Source organism: Panthera tigris, chromosome C1 (genome assembly GCF_018350195.1).
Source record: "Panthera tigris isolate Pti1 chromosome C1, P.tigris_Pti1_mat1.1, whole genome shotgun sequence".
Taxonomy (NCBI): Eukaryota; Metazoa; Chordata; class Mammalia; order Carnivora; family Felidae; genus Panthera; species Panthera tigris.
Genome location: NC_056667.1, coordinates 127,738,332 through 127,751,714, shown reverse-complemented (window position 1 = coordinate 127,751,714; position 13,383 = coordinate 127,738,332). Strand labels below are relative to the sequence as shown.

General features: G+C 36.3%; 1 protein-coding gene across 1 annotated transcript in view; it reads right to left on the bottom strand.

The window, feature by feature from the left end:
- THSD7B (thrombospondin type 1 domain containing 7B) overlaps positions 1-13,383 on the bottom strand; it is a 747,555-nt gene that overhangs the window by 194,072 nt on the left and 540,100 nt on the right. The window contains exon 14 of the mRNA XM_042997047.1: positions 2,430-2,608. Within this exon, the coding sequence (XP_042852981.1) occupies positions 2,430-2,608 (179 nt within the window). The remainder of the gene's footprint in view (positions 1-2,429; positions 2,609-13,383) is intronic.

Here is a 13,383-nt window from a genome sequence, read left to right as displayed (position 1 = left end):
AACAGACTTGCAAGTGAGAGGGAAGACATATTACATGTCGCCTGGACCAATTAACTTAGGTTAAAATATAGAGTATGGATTAGGGTGAAGTTTTTCAATTCAAGTTGAATTAAGCCACATACATACTAACTATATGAAACTTCTTTATAGCAGCATATATGCCACACTATATTTGATTTCTTGTCATTCAATCCCAGGATTCATTTCTGAGTGTAACAAATGAACGTCTTTGGAATGCTAAAATTCCCTTCTTGAGCTTAAGAGTTAGAAACACCTCTTGCAGACAGGCCCATCTTCACTTAATTTTCGCTTATGGAATTTATCTAAATTATTCTTAAAGTTGGGCTTATTATTTTTAAAAATATATATATTTTTTATTTTGAGAAAGAGAGAGAGAGAGAGAGAGAGAGAGAGAGAGAGAGGAGCCTCAGAGAAAGAGGGAGACAGAGAATCTCAAGCAGGCTCTGTGTTAGTGCAGAGCCTCAGGTGGGGCTTGATCTCACCAGCCATGAGATCAGAACCTGAGCAGGAACCAAGAGTTGGATGCCTAATTGGCTGAGCCACCTAGGCACCTCTGGACTTACTTAGTTGTTTTGTTTTTTTTTTTTGTTTTTTTGTTTTTTTTAGCTTGTACTACTTCTTAAAGTTACCAGTCTTATATGTCAATTAAGCATTTTGAACAAGTTTCCCTTAAGTCACAACAGGTTTACAAGTACTTTTATCTTATCTTATTCATACTCTCAAATTTGATAGACACACTTCTACACATTTGCCTTTGCATAGTGGAAATACAGTCTTAAAGTCTGCATTCCAATGAAGTTCCTTTAATCCCCTGATAATTTCTTAGTTTATAAAATTAGCATATTGAAATTAGTGTTTAACACTAGTGTTATGAAGGCTTAGCTTCCATAGATAGTTTTGAGAAATAATAAGAATTGCCATGCATTTTTTACAGCTTTGTAGTTATTTTCCATTCTAAATGCCTGGAAAATCCCCTAGGGAGTGTCACATAGTCCTCATACATAAAATTCACTTGAAAAATCTCCTTGTAATCATAAACCTGTATTATACCTTTCTTTGTACTAAAGTAAGGCTGATCTCCTTATGCCATCTCTGCTCTGATTATTTCCCTCCTGTTTTTATTACTCCTATATCTTAATCTTCCCTTCACCAAACTACTGTTCATGTGGAGTTTTGGGGTTTGTTTTGTTTTCACAACCTCTATGTTGATTTTATGATCTTCTGCTTTGTCTTCCCCAATAGGTTTACAATAGCTTTGAGAGAAGAAACTATGGTCGCTATTTTATGATATAACCTTAAAAAACAAGACTAGAATACTGTCATCTTACAACAGAACTATTTTTGGATGGAATGGTAATTTCACTTTTCAGTGAGTTATGGGTCTTTTAGCAAAACTTAGGGAAAAAATAGCTAAAGATACTGGCCTCAACTTGACAAAAGACACCTACTCATATGCATGCTATTCAAATTAATTAAGAATAAACATAGATTTCCCTTCTATTAAACAATCTGTATGAAAAACCTAATCAAAAGGGGGTTCATAGCGCAGAAAATTAATAGAATTAGTAATAGAACCTTGTGTAGCTATTCTGTTAAAATACATGCATGATCACAAAGGATATAACTACCCATATAAGACAACCTTCACCAGTTTAAGAATAAAGAATTTTCAACTATCACCATCTTGTGCTCCTCTTATTCAATTGATTAAAAACGTATGTATCAGTCCTAATCTAATAACCATTATGCATCATGGGAGCAATCTGAGGTCTTTATTATAATTCTTAACTAAATCTTAGACTGTTATATGTGTAAAGCCAACTAACATACTCTAATCAACTTTGCTTAGGATGACAATTTTATTAGATGTCCATATGGAAGGGTATCCTTTGGGGTTCCATTTATGAAAATAGCTTTGACTTTTTGGGAAACAAAGAAATAGCTCAGAAAAGACATGAAAATCTGGAAACTTTGGTAACATTGAGAAGAAAGGAAAATTAGATCAAGAGTTAGGTGAAGGAAAATAGAATTCCATTTTTGGAGTACATGTATGAGACCACTAACTATACTTACTTCCATAAAGTAATTGACATTCTCCCAGATTATTTATATTTAAATACATATATACACACATCACTTTTATAATAACATTAATCAAATTATGCTTCAAAAACATTTAAAAATCAAGAGGATTTAATTTTTGTAAATGTTATTATTTCTAGTAATACCAGGTTGGTCTCTACCTAGGAGTGGGCAAGTCTTCTATTACTAACTGTTATATTACATCATGTCCTCCTTACCCTTCTCCTGAACTACTTGCAACATGATAATGACTCTGATTTCAACAAGAAATTATCAAGTGGATAATTTTTAGCTCCGTGTTGTTGTTGCTGCTTCAGGCACTTTACCTGATTCTTGAGATCCAATTTGGGACATGGGCGACCTCCATTGTAAGGTTTTTCTTTTAGCCATTTGGACCGAATTCGCACTCCAATCCCACAAGATGAACTGCAAGACCCCCAACTAGACCAGTCACTTAACTTGCAATCAAACGGGCATGGGATGACACATTCTTCTTGAATATAACCTGAAAGAAAAAGATTTAAGGGAGGAAAGTCTGGTCAAGATGTACTGATAAAGTTTACTTTCTTTTTCCAGTATCATAGCTCAGATTGTTCAATAATATCACTGCAATGGTTTCAGTGATTTTCTACTCAAACAGACCATCATTTTAAGAGATAAGTACATATACTTACATCTGCATCCCAAATTTGTGCCATCTAACACTTGATAGCCAATTCTGGGAGGGGAGTAAAGAAAAGTTCACAGTCCTGCTCTCTGTGATGAAGAAATAAGGTGGGTCAGGGCAAATGATGGCACCATATCCTCTCACTGACCCTTGTGTTCTATAATTCCCACAACTCCCCATCTGGGATCAGGGTGCATAAGAGAGTCCATTTTTCTTAGTGTCTTTCATCTGCCAAGCTTTCACTAAGAGAGCTCTTGATTCTCACTTCCTAGTAGTGTGGCTTGGAGGTGGGAGGAGGACAGAGAGTGGACAACACAATAGCAAGAGCAGGATATTATTAAAAGAGGAACTATAGGAACAACGAAAGGTTGAATGATGAGATTAGACTGCAATCAAGAGACATGGGTGGAAGTGCACAGGCAGATGTTCTAGCTTACCTGGCCTTGCTCTTGTCCCCAGTCCTCTTCTTACTACAGTCTTTCTCTGGAGGATCTCATTTTTTAACTATCACCTCTACTGATCACTACCAAACATATATTTACAATTCTAATCTCCCTACTAACTTTATAAGACCTACTGATACACTCTAATTGGATGGCCAATTATCTCCAAATTCAACGTATCTAAAACTGAGGCCAGTTTCCTTGAAAAACATGTTACTTCTCCTGTATTATTCATTTTAACTAAGTGCATCATATCTGATCCCTGTACCCTGGTGTGCATGCCTATAGAATTTCATCCCTTTGAGTGTGGGCAGGACCTGTGAATGTAACAGGAAACCACTCCCATGATTAGGCTATGGTATGTGGCAAAAAGGAAGAGAATTCACTGATAACAATACATCAAATTAGTTGTTTTTGAGATGATCAAAAAGGAGATTGAGAGTTTGGCCCAATATGGTGGCATGAGATGACCCTGAATTCACCTCCTCCATGGAAACACCAAATTTACACCTATTTATATAGCAATTCCTCCTGAAGAACTATGGGCTGACTTAACAACTTCTGCACAACAAAACAGACAACATAGAGAATGGCAAGAGAGATGGCAACATGGTAACTAAAGAAACCGCAAACCCAACACTGTTAACTACGATAGTATGGAGGGGCCACAAGTAGGTTTGTCTACCTGGGGCACAGAAAAAAAACCAAACAAGCCATGGTTTAAAAGAGCAACTAAAATAAAAAGGAGCCAGGCTTAGATCTCTGCCAAACAAAGCTGCTGAAATTCTCTCCAGGTTGGAGGGGCTGGAGAGCATCACAGTTTACATTTCCCCTCCATCTTGACAACATAGACAGAAGCAGGGTCCAGGCATCCTAGTCACCCTGCCACCTCAGCAACCCCCTGGGCACCCAGCCCACAATAGCTCCACAAAAAAGGCCACAGTTTAAAAGAGCAACTTGGATGGCTCAGTCCTTTAAGTGTCCGACTTGAGATCAGGTCATGATCTCACAGCTCATGAGTTCAAGCCCCCATCAGGCTCTGTGCTGACAGCTCAGAGCCTGGAGCCTGCTTCCGATTCTGTTTTCCCCTCTCTCTCTGCCCCTCCCCTGATCATGCTCTGTCTCTGTCTCAAAAATAAACATTAAAAGAAGAAAATTTAAAAGTACAACTTGGACATAAAGGTTGCAGGCCTAGAACTCTGCTCAACAGTGGGAGAGCTGCTGGAACTCTTTCTAAGTCATAGGGCCTGTTGAATGCCACAGTTTATGTTCTCCCTCTATCTTGGTAGTGTGGACCAAAAAAAAGGATCCAGGAACCATACCTTGCCTACTGCCTCAGTGAGACCCTTGCCCCTAAACAACACTAGCCCCAGCCAGCTGTCCCACCAAGGAGGCTCCAGGACAGCTCATACCTGGTCAGCATTGGTCAGCACTCACTGCAGCTCTAGCCATCTTACCAAGGAGACACATGCACAAAGCACCCCCAAACACTCCAGGTATGTACCACTCAGGCTCCAGACAACTTGGCAGGGCAACCCCTTGTGGAGTGCTTGGCAACACCTGGCCCATTCCTGCCTCAGCTCCAGCCACCCTTCCAGGATGCCCTGGTGTGGAGTACCCCGGGACACAAAACCCATGCCCATAAAGGCTGTAGGCACCCTGCCAGGGTGCCCCTTTGTGCAGAGTGCCCTAGGACACCCAAGCTTTCATCCACTTCAGCTTCAGCTATCTTGCCAGGGCAGCCCCAGCACATAGAACCCAGGACCCCTGCATGCAGCAGGCACAGCTCCATCTAGCCAGCCAAAATCATCAGACATACCTCTAGTTTAGGTGAATAGCTCTTCTGCCTAACTGATACAAATAAAAAGTCAAACAAAATGGGGAGATAGAAGAATATGGTCCAAATGAAAAAAACAAAAAGAAACCTCAAAAAATGAAATGACATGGAAATGAACAATATGCCTGATGAAGAGTTCAAAGTAATGGTCATAAAGATGCTCACCATACTAGAGAAAAGAATGGATGAACCCAGTGAGAACTTCAAGAGAAAGAAAACAAACAAAAAATAAGAGTTGAAGAATACTACAATAATTTAAATGAAAAATACACTAAAGGGCATCAACAGAGAATTAGAGGACACAGAAAAATGATTCAATGATCTGGAAGACCAGGTAATGAAAAGTGACCAATCTGAATAGTAAAAGACACACAAAAAAAGTGAGGATAGGTTAAAGGATCTTTTATACAACATCATGCAAATAAACATTTGCATTATATGGGGTCCCAGAGGATAAATGAGAATAAAAGGTGCAGAAATCTTATTTGAAGAAATAATAGCTGAAAATTTCCCTAATCTGGAGAAGAAGAGACATCCAGGTTGAGGAAGCACAAAGGCCTCAAATGATGAACCTAAGGAGGGCCACATCACATTACATAATAGTGAAAATGGCAAAGATTAAAGATAAAGAGAATTTTAAAAGCAGCAAGAGAGAAACAACTGTTACACACAGGGTAATCCTCATAAGGCTATCGGTTGATTTTTTAGCAGGAACTTGGCAGGCCAAAAAAGAGTCACATGATATATTCAAAGTGTTAAAAGGAAACAGACAAAAAAGAAAATCTATATTCAAGAACACTATTCAACAAGATCATCATTCAGAATTAAAGGAGAGATAAGAGTTTTCCAAACAAAAATCAAAAAGCAGTAAACTTGACTTAAAAGAAATGTTAAAGTAACTTATTGGAAACAAAAGTCCATAAAAAAAAAAAAAAAAAAAGAATGGAGGTTAAAAAAAAAAGATGTAAAATATGACAACATATACATGAAGTAGGGAGGGGAAAGTAAAAATGTTCTTTTAGAATGTGTTCAAACTTAAGTGACCACCAACTTAATATAGATTGCTATATATTTAGGATGTTAAAAATGCCATATATTTAGGATGTCATAGTAACCAAAAACCAAAAACCTATAACAGATACACAAAAAATAAAGAGAAATAAGGCCAAACATAGGACAACAGAAAGTCATCAATCACAGGAAGAAAGGAACACAGTAGTACATAAGCAACCAGAAAATAAGAAAATGGCAGTAAGTTTATCACTATTAATAATTACTCCCAATGGAAATGGGCTAAATGCTGTAGTCAAAAGATATAAATTAACAAAATGAATGAAAAGCAAGCTCCATCTATATGCTACCTATAAGAGACTCACTATAGACCTAAAGACACACACAAACTAAAAGTGAGAAAAAAAAAGATATTCTATGCAAATTGAAGTGGAAAAAATCTGGCATGGCAAAACTTATATTAAACAAAATAGACTTTAAAGCAAAGACTTTATCAAGAGACAAAGAAGAGCACTAAATAATGATACAGGAATCAATCCAGTAATTAGATAACGGTACAAATCTATGCACCCAACATTGGAGCACCCAAATACATAAAGCAACTATTTGAAGATCTAAAAGTAGATGCTGACAATACAACAACAGTAGGAGACTTTAACATACCACTTACATCAATTCATAGATAATCCAGGTGGAAAAATCAATAAACAGTGGATTTGAATGACACATTAGACTAGATGGACATAAGATACATACAGAAAATTCCACCCAAAACAACACAATGAATTATTTTCAAAGGCCAATCAAACATTCTTCAGGATAGATCACATGTGAGGTCACAAAGCAGGTTCCAATGAATTTAGGAAGACTGAAATCATACCAAGCATCTTTTCCAACCACAATGGTATGCAACTACAAACCAATTATTAGAAAAACACTGGGGAAAAAAGAATACGAACACATGGAAGCTAAATAACATGCTACTGAACAACCAATGGGTCAGTGGAGAAATCACATCAATGGAGGAATTTTAACAAGTACCTGACACAAATGAAAACACAATGCAATTATCCCCAAACTTTCCAATATAGTAAAAGGTGTTCTAAGAGGGAAATTTGTAGTGATACAGGCCTACCTCAAGAAACAAAAAATCCCCAACAATCTAATCTTATGCCTAAAGGAACTAGAAAAAGAACACAGCAAGCCTAAAGTTAGAAGGAAGGAAATAAAAATAACAGAAATAAATTAGAGGAAAAAAATAGAAAGATAAATGAAACCAGGAGCTAGTTCTTTGAAAAGATAAACAAAATTGATGAAATTTGGCAAGATTAAAAAAAAAGAGAGAGAGAAAGAGACAAGACCCCCAAATAAACAGAATCAGAAAAGAGGGAATGACAACTGACACCACAAATACACAAAGGATTGTAAGAGACTACTATGAAAAAAATTATAGGCCAACAAATTGGAAAAACTAGAAGAAATGGGTAGATGTCCAGAAACATACTATCTTTCAAAACTACATTAGAAAGAAATTGAAAATCTGAACAGATTGATTACTAGGAACAAAATTAAATCAGCTTTAAAAAAAAAAAAATTCCTAGCAGACCAAAGTCCAAGACCAGATGTATTCACAGGTAAATTCTACCAAACATTTAAAGAAGAGTTAATACCTATTCTCCTCAAATTACTACAAAAAAAATAGAAGAGGAAGGAAAGATTCCATATGCATTTTGCAAGGCCAGCATCATCTTGATACCAAAAGCAGACAAAGACACTGCAAAAAATATAATAAATACATATATAAATAAACAAAGAAACAAACTATGGGCCAATATCCCAATAAACATCGTTGCAAAAATCCTCAACAAAATATTAAGAAACTGAATTCAATAATACATTAAAAGGAACATTTACCACGATCCAGTGGTATTTATTTCAGGGATGTGAGGATGGTTCAAGAGCCACAAATTAATGAATGTGATACACCACATCAACAAAACAAAGGATGAAAATGATAAAGTCATCTCAATATATACAGAAGAAGACCTGGACCAAGTTCAACATCCATTCATGATAAAAACTCTCAACAAAATGATTTTAGAGGGAACATACCTCAACACATTAAGGTCATATATGACAAAGCCATCATTAACATCATACTCAATGATGGAAGACAGAACATTTCTGTAATGTCAGGAACACAGACCAGGATGTCCTTCTTGCCACCTTTATTTAACATGGTACTAGAAATCCTAGTCACAGCAGTTGGACAAAAATAATAGACATCTAAACTGGTGAGAAAACACAAAACCATCACTAATGGCAGATGACATGATATTATGCAAATAAAATCCTAAAGAAGGGAAAAAAAACCTATTAGAATACATGAATCCAGTGTAGTCGCAGAATACAAAATATACAGAAATCTGCTGCTTCTATACACAAAAAGCAAAGTAGCAGAAAGAGAAATTAGCAATCCTATTTACAACTGCACCAAAATGAATAAAATACCTAGGAATAAACTGAACCAAGGAGGTGAAATACTTACACTCTGAAAGCTATAAAATGCTGATGAATGAAACTGAAGAAGCCACAGACAAATTGAAAGATACCCCCATGCTCATGGACTGGAAGAACCAATATTGTTAAAATGTTTATACTACCTCAAGCAATGGACAGATTTAATGCAATCCCTATCAAAACACCAATAGCATTTTTCACAATATCTAATACTAAAATTTGTATGGGATCACAAATGACTAGCCTCATTGCCAAAAGCACACTTAAGAAGAAAGAAAAAAGCTGTAGGTGTAACAGTCCCAGATTTCAAGATTTACTACAAAGCTCTAATAATCAAAACAGTATGGTACCAGCACAAAAAGAGACACCTATCAATAAAATAGAATAGGAGGCACAAAAATAAAGCAATGCTTATATGGTCGATTATTCTATGACAAAGAAGGCAAAAATATATAATGGGGCAAAGATGGCTTTTCAACAAATGGTTATGGGAAACTGGAAAACTATATGCAAAAGAATGAAACGGGACCACTTTCTTACACCACATACAAAAAGAAAACAAAATGGTTTGAAGACCTAATGTGAGACCAGAAACCATAAAATTCCTAAAAGAAAACATAGGCAGTAATTTCTGAGACACTGACCTTACCTACATTTTTCTAGCCATGTCTCCTTAGTCAAGAGAAACCAAAGCAAAAATAAACTTTTGGGACTATAACAAATTAAAACAAAACAAAACAAAACAAAACAAAACAAAACAAAAAAAACCACAAACTTTTGCACAGCAAAGGAACCAACAAACCAAAAAGGCAACCTACTGATTGTGAGAAGATATTTGCAAATAATAGGACTATAAGGGGTTAATATCCAAAACATATGAAGACCTTCTACAACACAAGAAAAAATAATCCAATCAAAACATGAGCAAAAGACTTGAATAGACATTTTTCCAAAGAAGACATACAGATGGCCAACAGACACATAAAAAATGCTCAACATCATTCATCATCAGAGAAATGCAAATGAAAACCACAATGAGTTATCAAATCACACCTGTAAGAATGGCTAGTATCAAAAGGACAAGTAATAACAAGTGTTGTCAAGGATGTGGAGAAAAAGTACCCTCATGCATCACTGGTGGGAATATAAATTAATGATGCCACTGCAGAAACCAGTATGGGGTTTCCTCAAAAAATTAAAAATTGAAATACCATATCATCCAGTAATCCCACTACTGGGTATTTACCCAAGGAAAACAAAAACACTAATTGGAAAAGACATATGCACCCCTGTTTATAACTGCATTATTTCAAATAGCTGAAATACAGAAGCAACCCATGTGCCTGCCCATTGATTGATGAATAAAGAAGTGGTGTATGTATAATGGGATACTGCTCACCAATATCTAAAAAAAAAGAATGAGATTTTTCCATCTATGATAATATGGATAGATCTAGAAGGTGTTGTTCTAAATCAAGTAAGTCAGGCAAAGACAAATACCTTAGGATTTCACTTGTATGTGGAATCTAAAAACCAAACACATAAAATGAGCAGAAATAGACCCATAAATACAGAGAACAAACCAATGGTTACCATAGGGGAGGGGTGATGAAAGGATGGACAAAATGAATGAAAGGGGTGGGAGGTATGGGCTTCTAGTTATGGGATGTGTAAGTCATGGGGAAGAACATTACAGAATAGGGAATTCAGTAAATAGTATTTTAATAGCATTGTATGGTGATAGATGGTACCTACACTTGTGAAGGTAATGTGAGATACAGAGTTGTTGAACCAGTGTTGTGTACATGAACATAATGTAACCTTGTATATTAACTTTATTTCAATAATAGTAAAAGAAAAGGACACAGTGTCCATGATAGAACATTAGATGCGAAACTACCACCACAACAACAACAAAGAAGGGAGGAGATTATTTGGAGTGGGCTTGACTTAATGAGATGAAAACCCTCATAAGAGTATCTCGGATATTTTTGTGGAGGAAGAGATTTTCTGTTGGCCTTAAAGATGCAAACAGCTGTGGATAAAAGGCCTGGGTAGTGGCCACATTGCGGGGACTGAAAGCACCCTCCAGGATCTGAGGGCAGCCTCTGGCTGTCAAACAGTAAGAAATCAGGGACCTCAGCCCTACAGTGCATGTAGATGAATTGTGCCAAGAATTCCAAGGGAGCTTGGAAGAAGAGCTTTCCCCAGTCAAGCGTCTGATGAGACCCTAGCCTTGGTCTCCATCTTAACTATAGCCTCTTGAGACTCTTAAGCAGAGAATCTAAGAAAGTCATTCCTGTACTCTTGACCCATGGAGACAGAGATAATAAACGTTTTGAGCTGTTAAGTCTGTGATAATTTATGCAATTGAAAATTAACATATCCCCAATGAAAATTTGTTATCTTAGACCTTCCTCTGTCATTGTATACATATATTAAGAAGTGTACTAAGTTCCAATTGTTGAAACATCCCAAATATGTCCTTTACTCTTAAATTCCTTTGTCAGACCTTGGTTCAAGATCTTACCGTTTCTGGCTCAGAATACTACAATATTCTCTACACTTTTCCCTAATTATTCCTTTTTATTATTGGTCAAACACTCTGAAGAAAAAGTTACTTTTCTAAAAGAAATAACTTATGCTACTCCTACTTTTAAAACCTTTGCTGATTCTTCCTTTGCTTGAAAATAAACTGCCAAATACTTTGCAAAATCTTTAAGATTCTTTACAAGCCACTCTAAACAAAGGCTTTCAACTCTAGCTGTAAAATATATTTCCCCTGCCCAGGACATACTGCAGATCAACTTGATCAGAAATGTCATAGATTGAGACCTAGAGAAATACGCAGGGGAGTCTACTGTGCAGTCAAGGCTGAGGGCTACCTCTGTAACTCATTCTTTTACCCTTCCCTCCCTGGAATTGTGAAATCTGTCCACATAGACTAATTCCTTTTCTCCAGTAATCTCTATGCTTTTCCTCATGAAAAAATGTTCTCTTACCAGCTTAGCCTTCCACTTACATTACATCGGGCACTCTTTTGCCAACAGCATCAACCACCTGGCACCACTGTTCTTCTGCCCGCCAGTCTGGCAAAACTTCAGACCTAGACTGGTCCAGCTGTTTTCCTACTCTGCTTAACCCTGGACTACCAGGCAGAAAAGAAGAAAATGCTAATCGTATGCTTGTGACACTGCAGTGTGTGGTATCCATCTTCAGTCAACCATGTTCTCACACTGACTGGAGGTTCTTCTGAGGTTCCTATCTCTCCCATCCCATATTACAGGTTGTTTACACCTTCTCCATGTCCTCAAACTTTCAAGATCTCATCTCTTCTTAACCGAGAAAAATAGAAATAAGAACTCCTTCAATTTTCTGTGAATATGTCTGTATGGATTCCCTTATTTTTCTTCTCTCTTCATATGATAATGGAAAAGGCATTCGTTTTCCTATATAGGGCACATTTTTACCACTCAAGTTCTCTATAAAGCTCTTTCAAGACCTTGTTTCCTTGACCATATTCCTCCCTTCTCCCCATATCTGTTTTTCTATGTGTTTGCATAAATATATACTATATACCTACTTTAAGTTACATATATCATTATATATATAGTTATAGATACAAAATATATAGATATGTTTAAGTTCTATTTCTCTTCCATTAATATTAGAATGGTTTTACATTCCCCAAATAATACTCACTGACAAGACAGAGTACAACAAACATCTAGGGATCATCAGAAAGGATCCTTGTGAGGTAAGGAAAATCGCTCTATTTGAGATTATTAAAAGACTAATTTTCTCTACTGTTTTACATAACTTTAATTCTATCCTTTGCTAAGAGCTTTGAGTATTAATTTAGTATTAGGTACATAACAAATGCTAATATAAGATTATAGACACCATAAGCATTACTTGATTTTATAGAGAAACTGAGTCACAAAAGGATTCCATTTGCTACTTAAAGAAAACAGCAGGAGGGGCACCTGGGTGGCTCAGTTGGTTAAGGGCCCAACTTCGGCTCAGGTCATGATCTCACGGTTTGTGAGTTCGAGCTCCTTGTAGGGCTTTGTGCTGACAGCTCAGAGCCTGGAGCCTGCTTCTGATTCTGTCTCCTTCTCTCTCTGCCCCTCCCCACTTGTGCTCTGTCTCTCAGAAATAATTAAATGTAAAAAAAATTTTTTTAAATAAAAAAAAAAAGAAAACAGCAGGACTAGTAATTAAGTGGAATTAATTTTCCTGGCATACAAGTTTCAAATATAAAATTCCAGGGGACTTTATATAAATAACTTCTAAATATTTTAGTGACTGTATAGATCCCATTTTAAAGAAGATTTTGAATTAGATGCCCTTTTAATTCAATGAGATTTTTAAATCATTTTCATCTACACTTGCGTGATGAAGGATTTGGAGAGCCTCTAGCAACATTTTTTTTTCTTTCTTTCACCCAAAGACATAAACCCAGAGGATCTCTGTGAAAGTCAAGGTCATAAATTCAATAAGTATAAAATAATTTTGAAATTAAACAGGATTAAGCAACAGTGACATTTATTTTTCAGGAAAGTTATTTTCATGCTAGAGTATACCCCAAAGGAAAGCCCATAGTGAGAACCATTAATAATTGCATATTCTTATACCTATCTCATAATTGAAAGGATTAGTTTTACCCACATACTTAGAGTTTTTGGCAACAGAATATGATCAAATATGATTACGTACAAGGTTAACCTGCCATAGGAGAATTCCAATTCCTGACTATGGAAACTTCACTAATGTTTTAAAAACTCATTTACATAAAATAT